This window comes from Aristolochia californica, unplaced genomic scaffold, assembly GCF_029961685.1.
Source record: "Aristolochia californica isolate CCGP_79_NKW_82.1479 unplaced genomic scaffold, dmAriCali1.0.hap1 SCAF_4, whole genome shotgun sequence".
Classification (NCBI taxonomy): domain Eukaryota; kingdom Viridiplantae; phylum Streptophyta; class Magnoliopsida; order Piperales; family Aristolochiaceae; genus Aristolochia; species Aristolochia californica.
The window spans coordinates 33,327,431-33,348,436 of record NW_027182103.1 but is presented as its reverse complement, the minus strand read 5'-3'; the positions used below and the strand labels follow the sequence as shown (position 1 = coordinate 33,348,436).

The window sequence follows — 21,006 nt, the reverse complement described above, 5'->3', positions numbered from 1 at the left end:
GTTAATCTTAGATGAGTTGCACACCATGGTGGGAGAGGGAGAGGTGGGCTCCCTCTCTCCCCATCCTTTTGGGAGGAGCACAACAAGGAAGAAGAGCAACGACTTTTTGATTTGCATGAATAAGAGGGGAGACAATGGAAGTAGAGACGAGCCTCTTGATGATGGAGAGGGTTCCTCCTCACTATTTAGGGTGTGTCACGTGTCAACAGTAAATTATAGGAAAAAATGTCATAAGAATTTTTTTTTTTAAATTTCAATATTTATGTCATCCACAAGTTTTTCCAAATAGAAAAAATCTAATGAGAAAATTAGTCAAATAATGTGGCGCAAATGGTCCCTAAATAGAGAGAAAGATGCAAAGAGTCATAGTTAGTTCTTGAATAATTTGGTTCCAAAATTGTTTTCAGTGCTTATTAGCGTTCTTAATTTCTTAAAGATATTGGAAATATATTTGCAGGGAACATTAGTACTCCATTTTGTTTGTAAAAAACTTCTACTTGAAAACCAAGGCCATTCTTCCATGCACAAGAAGTGGACTATCTACAGGTAAATGGGCTTACTGGGCGCTTCTGTATAATGCAAAGCCCACTAAATAATTTCTTCGGTCTGTTGGTCAGCTTTAATGCTGAATTATCTTTCTTATAAAAATTACTTTATTTATAAGAATGTCATTTAGAAGAACATTATTATATCTATTTTTATTTTTAAAAATTTATAAATCTCTCAAAAAATCTCAAATACACTTGTCTTCCTTAAAAAGTTACTTCTTAGTTACTTTCCAAAATTATACTCGTCCTACTTCCACTAGGATTCATATTTTCAGAGCAACGCGCCTATATAACTGCCGCCGAGCTGCTTCTTATTATTTCACATCGATCCTCTTCATCACTACTCATCAGCTATGGCGGTCGCAGCTTCTAAACCTGTCCTTCTGTTCTTCTTTGTCTTCGTCGTCGCCACCTTGGCTCGCTCCCACGCACAAGAAGCGCCCTATCATCGTCTGAATCTTACCGGTGTAGTTGCGCCAGAGAGCGTTGTCTCCGACGATGCCGGAGGAGGACGCAACACCGGTGTCTCCGACGGCCGCATTCTCAAGCGGAACGGCTCAGCTAACAGATTGGAGGAATTCTGTCTGATCTTTTTATTTATATATATGATGGGAAGACAGAATCAGAATGTGGAAGGCCACCGGGGTCGCAGTTAAACAGAGCAACCAGCGGTCTGTACATAGCCGATGCCAAGAGACTGGCATGGTCTATTTCATTTTCTTTATAAGCAGTTTCTTTGTAATCAGAGCTTTCCCTGATTTTTTATAGGCTTCACACTTCCTGCTCATCCATTTATCAGGCAATCCACAGTTTTTGAGGATTTTCATTTTCTTCTTTGTGAACGTACACCCATTCAAGCCATTTGAGTTTAATTTGTTTGAGGCTAAAAAGATGACTTAAGTAGGGTTAAATACATATGATTTTATTTTTATTTTTTGTAGTGAAAATAGGGAATTTTTGTCTCAAAGAATATGAATCATACATACTCGAATTGTAGATTTTTACCATCATTGAATATAAAATCTGTAAAATTTTCTATTTTTCAAGTGCAACTACGTACAAGTGGAGTTTCCATGTTATTTTCTTCGAAAAAATTAAAATCTCAATGAATTAAAAAAAAAAAAAAAGACTGATATTTTTCAAAACAACATCTCAGGAATATTAACTCAAACATATCTCACATGAATGCATATCCATGTTAAAAATGTTATTCGTTGAGCCTCCATTAAAATTAAAAGAAAAAAAAGAAAAAAACAAACATGATACATACCACCCCTAGATATTTTATTTTTCAGAGCAAATTCTAGATGATATTATGAACTATTATTGCTAGTTATATTATCTTCGAACATAGGGTTCTTTCACAATCAAATACACCAAGGGGAACACCGTAGTATGCCTCGACTTCAACTATGAAAGTAATTGCAACAAATATTAGACTTTCTAGGTGGAAGTTTCACTAGCAACTCATATGGGACGCTATCATTACAATAGGGTTACAAGTTCATGAAGTTTAAGGTGGTGTTCGTCCGCTCTTCCGTCAAAGCCTCCATTTATATTAAACATTGCTTTTGTTTCTCCATACACACACTCTCCTTCTTCCTCTTCTACCTCTCTCTAAAGTCTCCAACCTTGTTTAGAGGACGATTATATGGACTTCGTCAAGATGATGTCAATTTCACTTGGGATGTCTAGTGGGGAATTATGACCTCTTTTGGGACACTAATAGAGGGATTTGGACTGCCCAGTATTTTTTGTTTATAAACTTATTAAGTCCAACTCTAGAAAATGCTATGCCTCATGCAATGAGGAATAAGGACCTTATTTGAAAACCTACAAGGGTATGTGTGTATAAGTAGAGAAACTATTGCATGAGGAATAAGGACCTTATTAGGAAACCAATAACAGTATGTGGGTGTGAGTAGAACAACTACAAGAGGAATAAAAACCTTATTTGGAAACCAATAAGGATATGTGTGTGTAAACAGAACAACTACTGCATGAAAAATAAGGACCTTGTTGGGAAACCAATAGGGGAATATGTGCACAAGTAGAACAACTACTACATGAAAAATAAGGACCTTACTGGAGAAGTCAGTAAGGGTACGGATGTATGTAAAATGACACTATATGAAATTTTTGGAAAAGAGAAATACTTTACTAACTTGTTGTAATCTGAGTACATGAACCCCTATTTATTATTGAGAAAGTAGTAGACTTTAATTATAATTAAACTACCCTTGTCCCAACTACACCCAAAATCTAATACTTAAAGATAAGTCATAGCATAATTAATCAACTAAATATAAATAAAAGATTAACATAACTAAAACACCTTTTAACTAAAACTCTTCTATAAGACCTCTTTCTTGGCTTTGTAAGACTTCTTATTGTGAGAGTCATGTGAGTCTCATCCATACCTGCTCTTCAACCCTCCCCTTTAAGCTAAAGTTTATAATTTCAACTTGCAATGAAAAGAAATCTTGGTCTTCAATCTTATTTTTTTGAAAAAAAAAATCTTCATAAATGCAAAATTCTTCATCTTTTTTTCTCCCCGTTTTTTTAATATTTCAATCACACAAAAATTACCACAACATGTAGAATAAAATACATTTCTTCTACTTCTTCTTCTACTTCTCCCACTCAAACTAGAAGGTATTCGGTGTAATACTAGTTAGAAACAAAAACATAATTGTATTTATTATCTCCCCCTCAAACTGGAAGGTATTGGTGTAATACTAGTTTGAAACAAAAACATAATTGTATTTATTATCTCCTTCATCAAGCTGTCTTGAGGATAAGAACTCAATCGGACACAAACTCTAAAAAAAATAAGATGGGTGATGTATGTAAAAAAAAGGTTGAAACCAACCTCATAGGATTTCAAACAAAATTAGTGATAATAATCACTAAAAATGATAGTGCCTGTCATTCAAATGACGATGGTAAAAACCCACTTAAGGTTACTCATAAAAAAAGTCTCAATGGACTTAAACAACCATATGTATATAAAAAGATAAATCAACCGAAGCAATGCACAAGAGGTTGGACCAAAGGGGTATGCGAGAGTAAAAAAGGATAGTAGGAGAAAAGTAATCGATAAAAAAGGGTCTGTAGGGAATATAACGAAGTCCCTTTCATTGGGAGAGAAGAAAATTCAGTTTTATTGAAGGAGTTTAGCCAAGAGAAATGAATGCAAACCAATTAGGATTTTCCATTACTAATTAAGAAAATGCACAACTTTGTTGTTGAAAGGTAATACATGTTCTTCCTTGTTGGAGGAAGGTCATTAGAGGACTTTCCATTCGGTTAGATTGGGGTTGTAGAGAGATCCAATGAGCAAGTGTGAAAGTTTGATTCACAAGGAGAAAAGAGAAGACATAAAGGGAAAGAAAGATGGAAAGGAGAAGCAGAAAATGGGTTAGAGAGGGTTTCACAGATCACTGATATAAAACGAAGAAAGGGTGAGGGTGTGAAAGTCAAACTCAGACTCGCCAATTCCAACCCAAACCCAACTCAGTAACCTCCAAAGGCAAGTTAACAAAACCTGAAGTTCATTACAGAACAAATTAAACGTTACACATGAAATAACACCCATAAACCCTCTCCCATTACAATTTACATTTGCGTTGTGCTGAAGATTAAGTGGGCATTACTTTGATATTTAATAACGAGTCTTGCAGGGCATACCTCGCTAAAACAAAATAAGAGGACATGCGACCCATCACCACCATCCATGAAAATACATCGAGGGGGAAAGAAAACCATTCATAGCATATGATTCACCAGTTGTAAGTATATCTCCCTGATTCAGTAACATAATTCATTCTAGTAGTACCCAAACCCCACCAACATTTGAGAAGCATCACAGTATGAAGAAGCCCTATCAATTAGAGCTTACCAAATCAGCCTTCTCAGTTGTTGATTTATTTACTTCATAAGCTATATGTTCATCGGAAGCACGTAATGCACACAATTAAGCCACTAAACTGAAGAACAGATTCTCCTGCAAGTCCGGCCATTTGTGATTGAATATGTTCATGCGTGCTAGTATGCACGATCCCTCAGCACATCCAGGTCCATCTCAGTGGGATCAGTAGCCTGAATTTCCTTATGAATACCGTCGAGTTCCTGCCTGAACCGATCCTTGGATGTCGCATATAACATCTTTGCTCGGATTCGGGAGGCAGAAGGAGACCTACCCACACAAACACAGAAATCATGAATGGATATAACAAAGATCAAAAGTTTGCAAAGAAGGGAGTATGAAAATTTATGAATCAGGGTAGCATTTTAATGAGAAAATGGAAAATATGATGAATAAAATGCAATCCACCACAACAGCCAAGATTCTTAGAACATAGTTAAAAAAGGAGGAAAAGTCTCGCATTGAGCAGCCGGAACAGCTGTTTATCCAACAATACTATAGCAATATTTTTTTAAATACTTATCAGTATTTCAGGTAAAAGTACTTTACATTTTAACATTCAAATCTTCAACTAGGACCAATTTTACTTCTCAATTGCTGCAGTCATGTGCAAAATTCTGTCCAGGAACACTGGTGCAGCTGCAAGAGTGATCATCAAGGCGGGCAGAAATACGATGCATGCTGAACTGAGAATCAAGATTTAATTTTGAGAATAGAGTAAACTTGGCATTACAGAGCAGTGCAGCAATGATTCTCTTCACTTGATCTTCAGAATCATAATGAACTAGCATAGATGCAAGGAACCATCAACTGAAAGTCGATATTCATGGACAATAAAATAGGATCATTGCATGAAAACATGAAACGAAAACACAGTTCCCAGAAATAGGGAAAGTTATATGGAAATAGAGGAATATGGACCTAAGTCCATCAAACTTCGGTACACTCAATTTTTCATTTAACCATCAAAATTGAATTGACTGACAAAGTTAAAATTTCCTATTCCACATCATTCATGATGATGTTAAATAACATAACTTTTTCTCAAGAATCCATGATGATGTTAAATAACATAACTTTTTCTCAAGAAGAAAAAGTTGGGTACATCCATCCTGGGTTGGACTTTTGAGTCCAGCCTCCTTTCTCTCAAGCTATTAACAATATCCAAATATGGTTGAAGGCAAAATGTAAGAAGACCTTGCTACCTGCATATGTTCAATTTTGTCAATTTGCTACCTTGCTACCTTGCTACCTTGCTACCTTGCTACCTCCATGTACAAGGACCATAACAATTATTATAGAAAACCCCAACTATTGTTAATTTATACAAGTGACATCAACTTCTGGTCATAATTTCTGATTTCCATGCTTTACTAATAAGCTATAAACTTCAATACTTATTAAATTAACCCATTTGATGAAGAGAGGGTTATAGCATTTCAAAGAAAAACTGTCCTGATGTTGAGAATAAACTTCAATACTAATTGAATTAACCCGTTTGATGAAAAGATGGTTATAGCATTTTAAAGTTACACTATCCTAATGTTGAGACTACAAACTTTTAATACTTATTGAATCAACCCGTTTGATAAAAAGGTGGTTGTAGCCTTTTATAGTAACCCTATCCTGATGTTGAAAGTCTTCCTCCAGAATAGCAAATGTAGTAATAAAACCCTAAGAAACTAGAAACTAGTGCAAAGTATGTGACATATATTGCAATGTGGGAACTAAACAGCATATCAGCAGTTAGCATTTTCTATCAGGAAATATGCATAAGAATATGAAGCATCCTATACAAGGCTCTCAGCCCATATAGACCAATACTGGGTATATCAACCAGTATTAGAATTTTTTGGCACCACTTACGGTTATAAAACAGTGCTATAGAGCTCCATAAAATGAGGAAAACCTCACTCTTCTAGCAGTTTTCTGTGGTTACCTTGTTTTCTACTCCTACAGTTCTAAAAAAGAGCAGGCAAATAACGGATTTGAAATGACTAACCATGCAATGAAAAAAATCTTGCTCTTCTGGCAGTTCTCCTCAGTCACGAAGTCAAAGTCATAGATTGCATATCGACAATCATTCTCTGGCAAAGATGATGTGAAGTCCTCATAACTCTCTGCTGGTCCACCAGTCTTCTCAACCACAACTTCCTTTTTCTTTTCATCAATCTTGAATACAATGTATCGGTGCACTCGTTTTCGCTTCAGCTCAAGGAAGGTGTGTATGCTGTGGTCATTCACTCCCATGCCAGAAGAGGCATTTGACTGTGAACCAAAGTATTGCTCATTAGTGAAAGTCAGTCAAACTATTACTTATTATTACAGGTCAGTCAAACTATTGCTCACTAGTGCATACTCAACTGTGCATACTCAACTAAGAGGACTATTAGAACTGATAAACCCTGTTCAGATCCTTCCATTGCAACTTGGAAGGAAAGCCTATAACATGCAAGAAATTCGAATTCTCAAAAAATGACTGTCATAATTCCGATAGCCCCAGCTCAATTTCGTTGGTAATGGCGCATTATTTAAGAATTATCCAAATTTTCTTCTTGATGTTCCCGAAATGGGATATCAGGTCATGCAACCTTTGAAATGGGACATCACAGCCAACAACCTGCAGTAAGCATGGTCAGAAGCTAAAGCACAAAATTCAAATTAGCCCATATTCCAACATATAGTAAAATCGATAGAAGGCATAGTCCATTTCACTTTTCTTCCTTTATTTTATTTTAAGAATAACAAAATCGCGAAACAAACCAAACGGATTCAATGGAATTCAGACCTTTAATCAGCGAAAGAAATTAGGCTGAGTTCCCAGAAATAAATACGCTAATATTCCAGAAATTTTTTCTAACAAGAAACATCAGCATTTCCATCGGATCTTCCTCAATAGTTAAAAAATCAAAACAAATAGTTGTACACCAAACATATAAAGGAGATTAATAGGATTTGAAACTAAGCTTACTTCCACAAACAAAAGAATGAAGAATTGAGTAAAAAATAAAGAGATCAACAAACTATGATTACAAAACAATTTCATGCAGGAATTTTTCACCAAATTACAACACCTTCATCCAAAAAGCAAAATCGGAATCCGAGATTACTTAACACAAAAATCTCGCTAGAAATTCTCTGAACTCTAAAATAGACAGTAAAACTCGAATCGCTTATTAGTACCCAATCCGACCACAAGAACCCAACGCCTAATCTGTTAAAACCACTAAAAGAAAAAAACTAGAACACAAAACCCCAAAAGGAAAAACAACAAAGCCATAATCAGATCAAACTCTTACCGATCGGAACGACATGACTTCCAAGCGCGAAGACCCAAGATCTGAGGAGAAGGAAAGAGATGAATGACGGATCTCAAGGAAAACCAGCAGAGATAAGATGCTGGTTTGGTCGGAAAGGTGGGAAAAAAGAGGGCGGAAAGGGCAGAGAAGAATAAACGGAAATAGAAAAAAGAAGAAAAAGAAAGGTACTATTCCGTCCACAGAAAAGAAATAATATTATATACGTAGATAGATTAAGGTGCTTATCCTTGCGCTCAAAGCCTCGAAAGCGCTTAGATTTCGCGTCGCGGCCCGGCGCGTCCGTCTTTCTGAAAGCGACTGTACAAAGAAGAGAAATTCGTCACATAAAGTTTCGGTAATAAGTACAATATACGGAACTGATGCCGTGTATTAGCGGCACAGGCTTTCTTTTATCTGATGAGTATTAATTACTTTTTAATAAAGAACTATTCGCGTTAAATGTAGGGAATATATACCATGTTAATGTGTATATCGACTCAAAATCTTTTTTGCTTTGTCCTTTCCCTCTCTCAGCTGTGACACAATTTTGGGAGGGAGTGGGCCGCGAATCTACTGAGAGCGAGCGAAGTTTGGCAGCTCGGAGGAGGAGAGAGTTGGAATTACTGAGAAGAGAAGAGTACGCGAGTGATTTCAGGAATCTGGGATGTGATGTCAAACGCAGGAAACTGTTGACCACATTTATTGGTGGTCCCACCGTCGAATCTGTTCGTTCTCTCCTTTCAAAATTTAATTTCCTTTTACTTAAATAACATATTTAATACAGACCTCTTTTTTTAATCTCAATTACGTCAGTAAAGCCCCTTCCATTTAACCCAGGGCATAATCGTCCTTTTCTTGGCATTTATTTTGAATTGTTCGTAATAAAGAAGATTGACGAGTTAAGATGACGTGGCCCCTATCCAGGGGTGAGTACTGCTGGAGGCAACGTCAGGCTTTAAAAACTCTTACCCGAAACCTGATATGAAGAAAACCTTGAATAGTCTCTTATTTTCATAATTCAAATCTAGACCCAATCGCTGCCCTCGCCTTATACTCATCTCGCCTCAAATCTTTTATTCATTTAGTATATAAATAAATAATAATACTTTTAATATAATAAAAAAAATTTAAATATATATAATTATATGTATATAAGTTAATTAGGTTAGGTTAAAATCTGGATGGGGGTTGAGACTAGTTCAATCAAATTGGTCCCCATAGGAGCTCCCATGGTTTTTGTTTTTTTCAACCTTGTCTATGTTTCCATTGAACAGGCGAGAAACCAAACTCGAATTTAAGTTTTTGGGATAAATCAGGTTCAACATTTTCAACAGTCCAATTTTTAATAATCATAAACATTGATCTAGTGGCGAAATTTGACCCAAATCTAGCTTACTTATTTATTTGTGCTAATAGAGAAGTGTAGTAAAAAATATCATACAAAAATATTTTTATTCACCAAACTTTTCCAGCATTTGATCATTTTTAGGGACAATTTTTTTTATTTACCTTTAATAAATATTAAAAATGGCAGAAAATGAGTTCACTTATGCTCCATTAGGAAAATATATGAAAGATGAACCAATAAGCACAAAAATGGTTAGTGATCATTAATCTCTTATTTTAATTTTTTTATATTAAAATAATTTTACTTATTGTGTAAATACAAAACCATAACTATTTTTTTGTCATCTTTATGATGGCACAGGCGTAAAAAAAATGATCAAAGAGAATTTTTCTAATAGAAAATTTTCCAATGAGAAAATTAGTCAAAGAAAAAATAGTTTTCTTGTCATTTTGTTTTCTATGGTAGCACAAATGGTCTCTAAATTATAAATCCTTTAAGTTGGTAATTGTACACATGATCAATGATCCCATCGATTTTAGGTTTGTCTAGGTCTATACATGGATAAGACTAATTCATTATTTTTTGCATTTATTCTACCACTACTTCCACTCAAAATGACAAAGGGTTAATTCTTAATTACCCATAAAAAGGCCAAGTAGAAAATTAAAGTTTATAATAAAACTATAAAAATAAAAAATTAAAATATATATTATAAAAATAATAAACAAAAAATTTAACTATTTAGACATCATTTTGTAAAATTAACCCGCCCTTTATATAACAAGAGATTATTTTCTTACATGTATATAGGGTTGTTCTATAATTACGAAACTACCCCTCTTAATAAGCAGGTAAATCTTTGTAACTTGTAGGGTAACGATTTTTATTCCATATCTTTTTTAAAATTGAACAAGTAAATTTTAAATGGTAAGACAAACGATGGGGTAAAATTGGCAGCCCGAGGCCCCAGTTTGACACCAATACCCATAGTTTTGACGTCTTGTTAAATAGCTCAAAATAGCAAGAATCTCATTAAGTCGACCTGGTTGAACCAGACCAAGCCAGATTGGTGAGTCGCTTAAGCTGGGTTCGATTCATGGAATCGAGATTGAGACCAGGTTCGTTAAAGGCTGAGTAAACCATGATTTGATTCAGAAACTCGTGAACCGGTTCATTACTTAACTAAGACCTGAAAAACATATTTCTTGGATTGAAACGTCCAGTTCCTGGCATTAGTTTGAGCCGATTTATCAGTAACTTGAGCTCAGATTGGTTCGGTTTGGTTTATCTCGATCTCGAATTGACTGGGCTTGTTTAAGACAATGAGCCGAACTCGAACTAACCCAGGTTCGGTTCAGAAATTCGCGAGCCGACTCCTTACGAGGGCCCAAAAAACAATAGGTAAATGGGGATTCGGCAGCAGGATTAGCCTGCGCCAGCAGCAACGAGGATGGGTATTGGGGATTTCGGGCTCGGATGATCAGAAGAAAATCGGTTGCTCTCACGATTTTACAGAGCATCCTTTTTCTCTCTTCGCCAGGCTAAACGACAATGAACTTGCCCCAGTCGATCGCCACTCTGTAGCCCCTGCAAGAACTTTAACACTGGGCAGAAAGCTCTACTGTCAGCGCCCTGAGAGTCGGCCGTCTTTTCTGTCGCCAACACCGGTAACCCATCTGCCCCCGTCGGCCATCTCTCTGGCTTTCTCTTTTTCCGTCTGAGTATCTGATGTTGCTTTGAATCAAATTTTTGTCCGAGTATCTGATGTAAGAGTTCTCATTTCTAGTCCGGAAGAGAGTTGCTCTTGGCCTCCGTTTATCGCTCTTTAGTGCAGGCGGTTTCTCAAAAGAATGTTTTTTGGCTCCTGAACGGCAACAATCCGATCGAAAGCACACTAAGGAACTTCATTTTTTCATGCCGTCTTCCTCCCCTTGGTTGCTTGCTTCTTCCTTTCGGTTGTCTCGTGTCTCGGAGGCGTTTCTTACTTTCTATGCCGGCTGTGACCGACTGCCCGTCATCCCAGACTCTTTGTTATTGTACGAAAGTCTCTTTATCTCTTGAGTCGCACTTTTTTTAATGTATTCTGGTGTAATTCTTAATTGACAGTTCACGCGGGGAGGGTGGGGGTGGTTGACATGGAAATTGGTGAATGTGGTATCTTTTAACCGTTTGATGAAATGTCTCAAATATATGTTCTAAGGTTTTGGAGATGTTACACTACGGGGCTACTTTGAGAGCAGCATTTAAGCTTTGGCAATATGTTTCAGACTCAATTCTGCTTTCCGTTTTCTTTTTAAAATAAATTCAATTTTACTTTCAGATTATGACTTAGAATAGAAGAATTTTTCTATTACAAGCCCTTCCTTTACTTCTTTGGCTGCTTTATGTTTGTTTTCCAGTACTTTTATTTCTAGACCAAAGTGTTCATAGAATGGAATATGTACATCCCATGTTTCAGGGTGTGCAGTGTTTGTCGCCATAGCAGAAGGATTGCTTAGCTATGTCACTGGTCTTTTCACATAAGGATTGCTCAGCAATGGAGAAAGAGCAGAAATCTATTTTCTGACTAAAATATATTCTCCATAGCCTTTCTCAGAGATGCGACTGTCACTCGTTTTAAATCATGCCAAAAGCCCCAAATTTGTTGCACATAGTGGAATTCAAAGTTATGTCTTTACAACAAAGTCAGCAAATTCCCTGAATTTGAGATACCATCAGTGACTTGGGTGCGATCCAAGGCCGAAAGAAACAACTAGTTTCCAAGGTGATTATAAGTGATTGCCTGAAAAGCGTGGGGATTGTTCCTGATGAATTAGAGAACTTAAGAGTTGCCCTCTACTATTGAGGTATAGACAATTTATTATTTTAATTTAATTGTCATTTAATTTTTGTGTGTTTGATTATTATATAAAGTTTATGCATAATATTATATAGTGTTTATGAATAATTTTATGTAGAGTGTATAAATAATTTTATGCATGTATCATGTACATAGTAATACCCAATTTTAAGTAGAGTACAAGTTCAATTTTATGTAAAATATATGCATAAATTTATATACAGTTTATTTAACATGTATTTTTTACAAAATTTTATATGTAGGTTTGAGTTCAAACTTGGTTAAAATTATTGGGTTTGGGCTAAATTGCAATTTGAGGATCGAGGTTGGGCTCGGCTCGAGTTCGAGTTCGAAAGATTTAAATCAAACCTAGTTCGAACATAGGCAGGTTTGAGCTCAACTCGATTCGATGCCCCCCCTAGTTCCGTCTCTCGACAATTTACTTTTGACATTGACGATCGCTTTTGTGTAAACTCCCTCTATCATTATTATTAGCACTCTAATTTGATTGTTTTCATAGTTTCCATGCCTGAGCTTGACTACTTGACTCTACTACCATTTGGTTCCCGTCTTTTGTGACAAGGTTTTTGTGCCCTTGTTTAGTTATTATAAACATTTTGTGCAGGTTTATTTCTATGTAAATTCATCCATTAAAAACCCGTAACTGCGCTATGAAAGTGAATTATCTAAATATTTTACTTTCACTCATTCAAGTGAAAAATGAGTGATAGTGAAATCACTTCCCCAAGCATTCATTCACTTGAGTGAATTAATCTTAATTTTTTAATTATTTATTAATTTAAACAATTTAAAATCTATCTTATTTTATTAATAAATAAATAAATAAAATTATCTTGTAAAATTTAAATCTCTTAAAGTATTTTATATAATAAAATACGGTTATTTTTATTTATATAAATTCATATTTTTTAAATACAATTACTAATTTAAAAGTGAGAATTTAGATATTGCAAAAGTAACAGTTTGATTAAACATTTGGATATTATAAAATTAAGAATTTATCTATTAATTTTTTATATAATTAAATTAATAAATAATCTTATTTATTTATAATTATTATTAATTAAGACAAGTTAAAATATATATTATTTTATTAATAAAATTTAAATAAAACTATCTTATAAAAGTTAAATCTATAAGAATAATTTATATAATAAAATACCCTTTTTATTTATATAAATTCATATTTTTAATATTATATTTAATTATTACTTTGAGAGTGAGAATTTAGATATTGCAAAAGTAAAAAATTGATTAACCATTTCGATATTATAAAATTAAGCATTTATCTATTAATTTTATTTTATATAATTAAACTAAAAAAATAATCTTAGTTATATTTAATTATTTATTAATTAAGACAAGTTAAAATCTATCTTGGTTTACTAATAGAAATATTAAATAAAACTATCTTATAAAAGTTAAATCTTTCAGAGTAATTTTATTAATAACACATCCTTTTTATTTATATACATTTATGATTTTTAATAGTATATGTAATTACTAATTTAAGAGTGAAAATTTAGATATTGCAAAAACAAGAATTTGATTAACGATTTAGATATCATAAAAGTAAGCATTTTTTTAATCATTATATATATAATCTTAATTTAAATTAAATTATTTATTAATTAAGACAAGTTAAAAACTATCTTGGCTTTATTAATAGAAAAGTTAAATAAAACTATCTTATGAAAGTTAAATCTATAAGAGTATTTTATTAATAAATTCGTTCGACACTTTCTGCTGTAGTTTCTATTGTGCACCCTAACACAAAAAAATACTTTCCACTCAGTTTCTATTGTGAACACTAACACAAAAAGTAATTCACTTTTACTTTCACTTTCACTAAGTAATTCACTATCAAAGTGTGCTAACACTCCTAAATGCACTAAAATCAGATTTGTTTTATCTTTCCATTTACAATTTTGTGATTAAGGGGAGGGGGGGTTAGTCAACTTGAAGTCCGAGATGAAGATCAACCGCATTACGCCCTTCATCAGTTGAAGTCGTTAGTGGAACGCATATGACATTTCATCTGGATGCTGGGGATAAAGAGGTCCTTTATCTCCACGTTATAAAAAAATTCAAGTGGTTTCCGACCCTTTTTTTCATTCATCCAGATGAAGGACGCGCGGGGGTTCGAACCCGCGACATTTTTTCCCCCTCTCTCTCCTCGCACCCCCCTCTCTCACACGTCCTCATTTTCATTTTTTCCTCCCTCTCTCCCGCACCCCCTCTCTCGTCTCCCTGCGCCTCCGACGTCTCTGCTCCCTCTCTTATCTCGGACTTTCCTCTCCGGCCTCCGTCTCTTGGTATTCTCTCGGACTCGCCCTCTCTCAGTTTTTCGATTTCGTTCGATTTCCCCATTTCGATTTCGATTTTCTTCGATTTTGACATTTGGGCATCAATTGCGTAATTTCTACTTCGATTAGGCATTGATTTCCCCATTCGGCAAAGAGCTTTTGGCGCTATTGGCTTAGGATCCTCACGAGCCATGGATCTTGTCACCCTCCTCTATTCTCTTCCTTCCATTGCCTTGCTTGACGTTGAGGTGAATGCTGGAATGATGAAGAAAGAATTTCGGAAAGGGGATTTCGGAAAGGGATTGGGGAAAAAACAAGAGAGAGCTTGAAGGAGCTCTCGACCTGTTTAGCTAATTTACTCAAGGCTAAAGTAGACTCAATTGCTACCTCTCATTAACCTAGCCGTCCCCTTAAATAGGGTTGAGGACGCCCAATACAATTCAGACCCCTTGGGTCAATGGTTCAAACCAATAAATGCTAAACCAACCCAAACCAAATTCAATTACATGGAAATTGAAAATCACATTAATTAATTCCTACGCCTGCTAGTAACTCGTGATGCTATAGAGTCGATAACATGTTGCCAAAGAAGATGAAGACCGCTTTTCTCCGTGAACTCCTGCCGAGTTGCTGTTCGGAGAAGACAACCCTGCACTGTTCGAAGATGATGACATCGTGTGGAAAAAACTTTTCTGCCCGAGCCGCTTCAACCTAGTCCGAGTGAGCTCAGAATACTGCTTAGGCGAGGGGGAGAAAAAGAAGTTGATCTCTCTAACTGTTCGGCGCTAGGAAGAGGAAGACGAAGCACTGTTCATCAATTTTTCCTAAGTTGAAAAATTTAATTGAGCACCGAGTTTAATTAACTCATTTTTATAATTAATAAAATCAATGGTTTTAAATTTAATAGAAAAATATTTTTAATTAATAATATGTAAAAAAATATAGTGTGTTAAAGTTAGTATTTGATAGATTTTTCTTGTTTAATCATGACTTTTTTTATGTTAAAGAACACCATATATTTCAATAAATTAATAACTTAAATGTATTATATTCGTTTATGTTATTTTTAACGTTATTTATTTATTTATTATGATTAATCATGTGCACAGTTCATTGATTCACGTAATTACTGTATTAATGTACAATAAACAATAATCTTTAACTAATATAATATATAATTAAATTAATTAGTACATTAATATATTTTAGTTATACATTAAATTAGTTATTTTTGTAGTAATAATGTTTAGTTTACCTAATTTAATGTTTAAGTATTATATTTTAATTAAGTATACTTTACAAGTTACTAATTCTCTTATTTTCTGCGTTTTCCTCATTTGGGGGCACTAACACTGGAAATTGTTTTTTAGTGGACATGAACTTGTCCACACTAACACCCATTTCGAAGATGAAGATCATGTAGATGCATGAGATGAAGATGAAGATCAAATTTTCGTTTTGTTGACTAACCCCCCTCACGTTGGTTAGCACACATCTGAATGAAGTCAATGTATAACTTCATTTCTCATGGAAGTAATCATCATCTTTTAGCCTTGGACTGGTAGTGTAATATCTGATTACCTTTGGAGATAATCATTTCCTACCATTGTCTTTAATGGTTTAAAAAAGTATTGGCAGTTGAATGTCGCACCTAGTCAAATCTCTTTACACACAGTCATGCCAAGGACTTAGAATAGGCAATGGAATAAACTTCTCTTCCAAAAAGAAAAAGTAGTTAGGAAATCCAGTCTTTCAGCCTTTTTCTTCTCATTGCTTCTATTCCTCCATCTCCCTCACCCATCTAGGGGAGAAAAGTTCATTTTAAGTTGGTTGCTTTTATGAAATAAAAGGTTGATCGACATGTTTTAAACCTTCAAGTTTGCCAAAATACAATGCTATTGATATATGACAATGTATGTTGTACTTTGGCTCTAGCTTTGGCTCTGCCTCTACATTAACATCTCACCCTAATTTTATCTTTTTATGTTCCTTATTTTTCTATGATTGGGGTTAGATTGTTTTACTAGGTATAGTAGTTTGCATCATGACACATCCTTATCAGTTTTGTATTCTTCTTATGAATATCTGTTTTTCATTCCTAGTCAAACCTATAATAATTCATTCAGGCAATTAGTTTGCATCAAAATACATACATTTCGTTTGGTTCTTATATGACTTACTTCCATATTCCTCCTATAAATATTTGGTTGTTCATTCTCAGTCAACACTAGCACATTTTCACTCAGAGTTTCTTGCTCAATTCTAAGTCCAAGTCATCGGCCTTTGATGGGGATGCATGAATTGGCTTACTACACTTACTACATAAGTGATATTAGGTCGTGTATGGGAGAGAAAAATAAGTTTCCCAACTAACCTCTGGTATCTTCCTTTGTCTGTTGGCACTTGGTATGGGTATTCTCCAAGCTTGTGATTTGGGATTATTGAGGGTATCTTGTTATGGACTCCATAGCATCACGAGTTATCCATAGGCATAGGAATTAAATTATGTCAATTTACTTTTCATGTAATTTTAATTCGGTTTGGTTTGGTTTACTTTGGGTTGGTTCAGTGTAATGTGGCATGAACCACTTGACCTATGGGTCATCTTTGTATTTTTGTCCTCGACCCTATTTAGGGGGACGTGAAGGAAAAGAGAGGCAAGTATTGAGAAAATTATATTTTACAGGTCTGATTCTCCCTCAGAGGTCAAGGTCAGATTCTCCCTTTGAGGTCCAAGTTTGAGCTTCCTCCAAAGCTCCTTCATTTTAATTGAGTTCCACCATTACTCGTTAAGAAACAAGGGTTCTCTTCCAACGTCAAGATCATCCATGGAGGGATGAGAGGAAAGAAGGGTGACTCGATCCATGGCAAGGGAAGAACCTAACATCTTGGTATCAGACAGGTCCACCCTTGGGGATTCCTCTTCCCCTGACGATTTGAGACAGTTAGTGGAAGATACTAGGTAAATGACAGATAACCAGGCTCATGCCTTGGAAGAGGTGCGTCAAACAACCTCTGATTTGCGTGAGGCAATAAAATCAATGGATGCTGCCATCCAAGCTCTCCTCCAGCGACAAGAGGACCATGATACACGAGCCCAACCTCCAGCTGTCTACTCTCCACCGGCCGAACACCATCCATTCCACCCACCACCTCCCCCACAACCACCAATGCGTCAACACCATTCCCATTTGGGACCTGCCGTTCAAGGACCAAACACCGTGCCCAGGTATTTAAAACTTGACTTTCCTACGTATGATGGGTCTAAGGACCCTTTGATTTGGTTAGCCAAGTGTGATCAGTTCTTTTACCATCAAAAAACACCTGCGGATGAGAAAGTGTATTTGGCCGCCTACCACATGCTCGATGAAGCGCTTCTATGGTACCACCAATTCCGAATTGACCAAGTGGTTCAGGGTTGGGCAACTTTTAGACAGTCTTGCATGATGAGATTTGGTCCTCCTGCTAGTAGCAATCCATTGGGCGAATAAATCAATTACAAACAAACTGGAACACTAGAGGTGTACCAAAAGACCTTCCAGGAAAGGTTAGCCCGAGCAAACCAGTTTGTTAGCCACACACAATATGTTCATATTTTTACTGCTGGTTTGACAGAAGCTCTGCGTTTACAAGTTGAATTACATGCTCCTACAGATTTAGACTACGCTATGAATTTAGCCAGGGCAATTGAGCACAAGCAGCGTGTTCTAAAGGAGTCACTGGTCAGAAAACCAGCTTGGCTAGGGAGGCACAATGCCTCTGCGCCAAACCCTTCCTATGGACCTCCAAGATTTAGAGACAGTGCAGCCCCACGCCCAGACATCTCTAATTCAGCTCCACCTGCTCCTTACTTCAAAAAACTTACTAGACAAGAAATGGACCAGAGAAAGGCCAAGGGCCTCTGTTTTAACTGTGATGAACAGTATGTCTTTGGTCACCACTGCAAACGATTATTCAGTATATGTCTATAGGAGGATGGAGAAGAAATACCACCAAAGGAAGAAATTGTGAAAACTGATCAAGAAGGTCCAGAGATTTCCCTTCATGCTATGACTGGTCTACGCAGTGCAAGCACAATGCAGGTTGTAGAATTTAGGATCTCATAAAAGGAACTTTAGATCAACAAGAAAGAAGAAGAAGAAGAAGAGAGAAGGAGAAGAGAAGAAGAAGAACGTGGAAGAAGAGAGTTTGGATTAAGGGAGAAGAGGGTTGCGTCAAAAAGAAATATGAGGGCTGGACGAATTTGTGGAAAGAGAGGAGAGTGCTTCAATGCCCTACCTCTTAGCCAATGCCTTTATTTATAGTTTTACAATACCCTTAGGGCTACAACTTGATAAAACAAAAGACATAAAAGGAACACATATTTACACTTCTATGCCATCTTTATGGAAAGTACCATATTTTACACATATGCCACTCCTTTGACGTGTGGGCTTCTTGTCTTGAGCTTGTGGGCTTGAGCCCATCTTCCAACACTCCCCCTCAAGCTGGTGGAGAAAAGACATCATAAATACCCAGCTTGCCACATATAAACGATAGGACTTTAGATGTAACGGGTTTAGTGAGAATATCAGCCACTTGCTCTTGAGATGACACATGTTTGAGAGAGATTATTCCTGCTTGAAACTTCTCCCGTATAAAATGACAATCCACCTCAATGTGTTTAGTTCTTTCATGAAAAACTGGATTTGAAGTGATATGAATGGCTGCTTGATTATCACAATGAAGATTCATGGACCCCTTTTTATAAAAACCTAGTTCGGTAAGAAGGGTCCTAATCCATAAAAGTTCACTAACGGTATGGGCCATAGCTCTGTATTCTGCTTCGGCGCTAGATCTTGCAACCACATTTTGCTTCTTACTTTTCCATGTAACCAAGTTTCCCCCAACCAAAGTACAATATCCTGATGTAGATTTTCTATCATCAGGAGATCCAACCCAATCTGCATCTGAGAAGCCTTCTATGTTGAAGTGCCCATGTTTTTTATACAGCAATCCTCTTCCTGGAGCTCCTTTTAGATAACGTAATATTCTCTCTAAAGCCTGCCAGTGCGTAATTTGTGGTTTGTGCATGAATTGACTCACCACACTTACAGCATATGATATGTCTGGCTTAGTTACTGTGAGATAAATCAGTTTTCCCACGAGTCTTTGGTATTTGCCAATATCAATATCTTCTTCATTTGTGGCACATAATTTTACATTTGTATCCATAGGTGTGTCAACTGGTCTACAACCCTTCATTCCTGTTTCTTCAAGGAGATCCAAGACATATTTCCTTTGAGACAATATTATCCCATGTTTGGATTGAAGAACTTCTATACCCAAAAAATATTTAAGCATACCAAGGTCTTTAGTCTTGAATTCCTGACATATCATCTGTTTCACCTCTTGTATGCTCAAAGCATCATCACCGGTTAAGATAATATCATCCACATATACGGCCAATAATATTTTCCCTTTGACCGTATCTTTATAATATACGGAATGATCAACTGAGCACCGATGAAAACCAAACCGTAAGAGTGTTTGACTAAATTTATCAAACCATGCCCGAGGGGACTGCTTAAGCCCATATAAAGACTTTTTTAACCGGCATACTGACTCCCCCTCAACCACATAACCAGGTGTTTGAACCATATAAATTTCCTCACTGATATCACCATTTAAAAAAGCATTTTTAACATCCAACTGATAGACGGGCCATGAGGAGTTAGCAGCAATAGATAAGATGATACGTACCGAATTCAATTTTGCAACAGGAGAGAAGGTCTCCTCATAATCTATCCCATAGCACTGCGTATAGCCCTTAGCAACCAATCGAGCTTTAAGACGAGCAATTGATCCATCCGGATTATGTTTCACTGAAAAAACCCATCGACAACCAACAAGTCTTTTACCTTTCGGGAGTGATGTTAAGTACCAGGTTTGGTTTTCGTATAAGGTGTGCATTTCTTCATCCATAGCCACCTTCCATCCTGGATGTCTCAAGGCCTCCTGATACGACTGCGGAACGGAAGTAGAAGAAAGGGACGCATGAAACTGAAAACACTCAGAAGACAAGCGATGGTGAGACATAAAATTTGAGATAGGATGCGAAGTAGTACAGGAGCGACGTTCTTTTCTTAAAGCAATAGGCCGTGTATCAAATTCAGGCCCATACATAGGAGGAGAAGGACTTACCTCGGGTGGATCCGACAACTCCACAGGTGAAGGTACGGCCGGTGTATCAGGGGATGGATCCACATCAAGATTGAACGGCACAAGCGGACAAGGAGTAAGAAGAAGGACAAGTCTATCCTGGAGGAGCATCATGGGAGGAGTAGAAGGGAGTGTCCTCAAAGAAAGTCACATCCCTAGAGATAAACATCCTCCGAAGGGTAGGATTGTAACAGACATAACCTTTCTGGGTGCGAGAGTATCCCAAAAAAATGCACTTCATAGACCGAGGATCAAGTTTATTTTTATGTGGAGATGTAACATGAACAAAACATGTACATCCAAACACTTTCAAAGGAAGAGAAAAAGAATCTTCACCACTAAATAACACAGAGTAAGGAGTTTTATGATGAAGGACTGATGAAGGTAACCTATTAATGAGAAAGCATGCTGTAAGTATAGCATGAGGCCAATAGAAATAGGGTACCTTCATGGAGTAGAGGAGGCCCCGAGCAACTTCAAGAAGATAACGATTCTTCCTTTCAGCAACACCATTTT

The 21,006-nt window shown here is 36.2% G+C and overlaps 1 protein-coding gene across 1 annotated transcript; it reads right to left on the bottom strand.

Annotated features, from left to right (window-relative positions):
• Positions 1-4,297: 4,297 nt before the first annotated feature.
• Positions 4,298-7,963, bottom strand: LOC137962279 (actin-depolymerizing factor-like). Its single transcript, XM_068809058.1, has 3 exons — positions 7,776-7,963; positions 6,479-6,744; positions 4,298-4,746 (listed from the first exon to the last, which is right to left on the bottom strand). Exons 1-3 carry the CDS (start codon positions 7,788-7,790, stop codon positions 4,596-4,598), a joined length of 432 nt encoding a protein of 143 aa, XP_068665159.1. The 5' UTR covers positions 7,791-7,963; the 3' UTR covers positions 4,298-4,595.
• Between the last annotated feature and the right edge of the window lie 13,043 nt (positions 7,964-21,006).

What these genes read in the sequence shown, in the direction of transcription:
- LOC137962279 (XM_068809058.1), bottom strand. An exon ending in AAGATTTTTTTCATTGCATG is followed by an intron (nt 4,747 to 6,478) that starts GTTAGTCATTTC and finishes TTGTGTGGGTAG; the next exon opens with GTCTCCTTCTGCCTCCCGAA.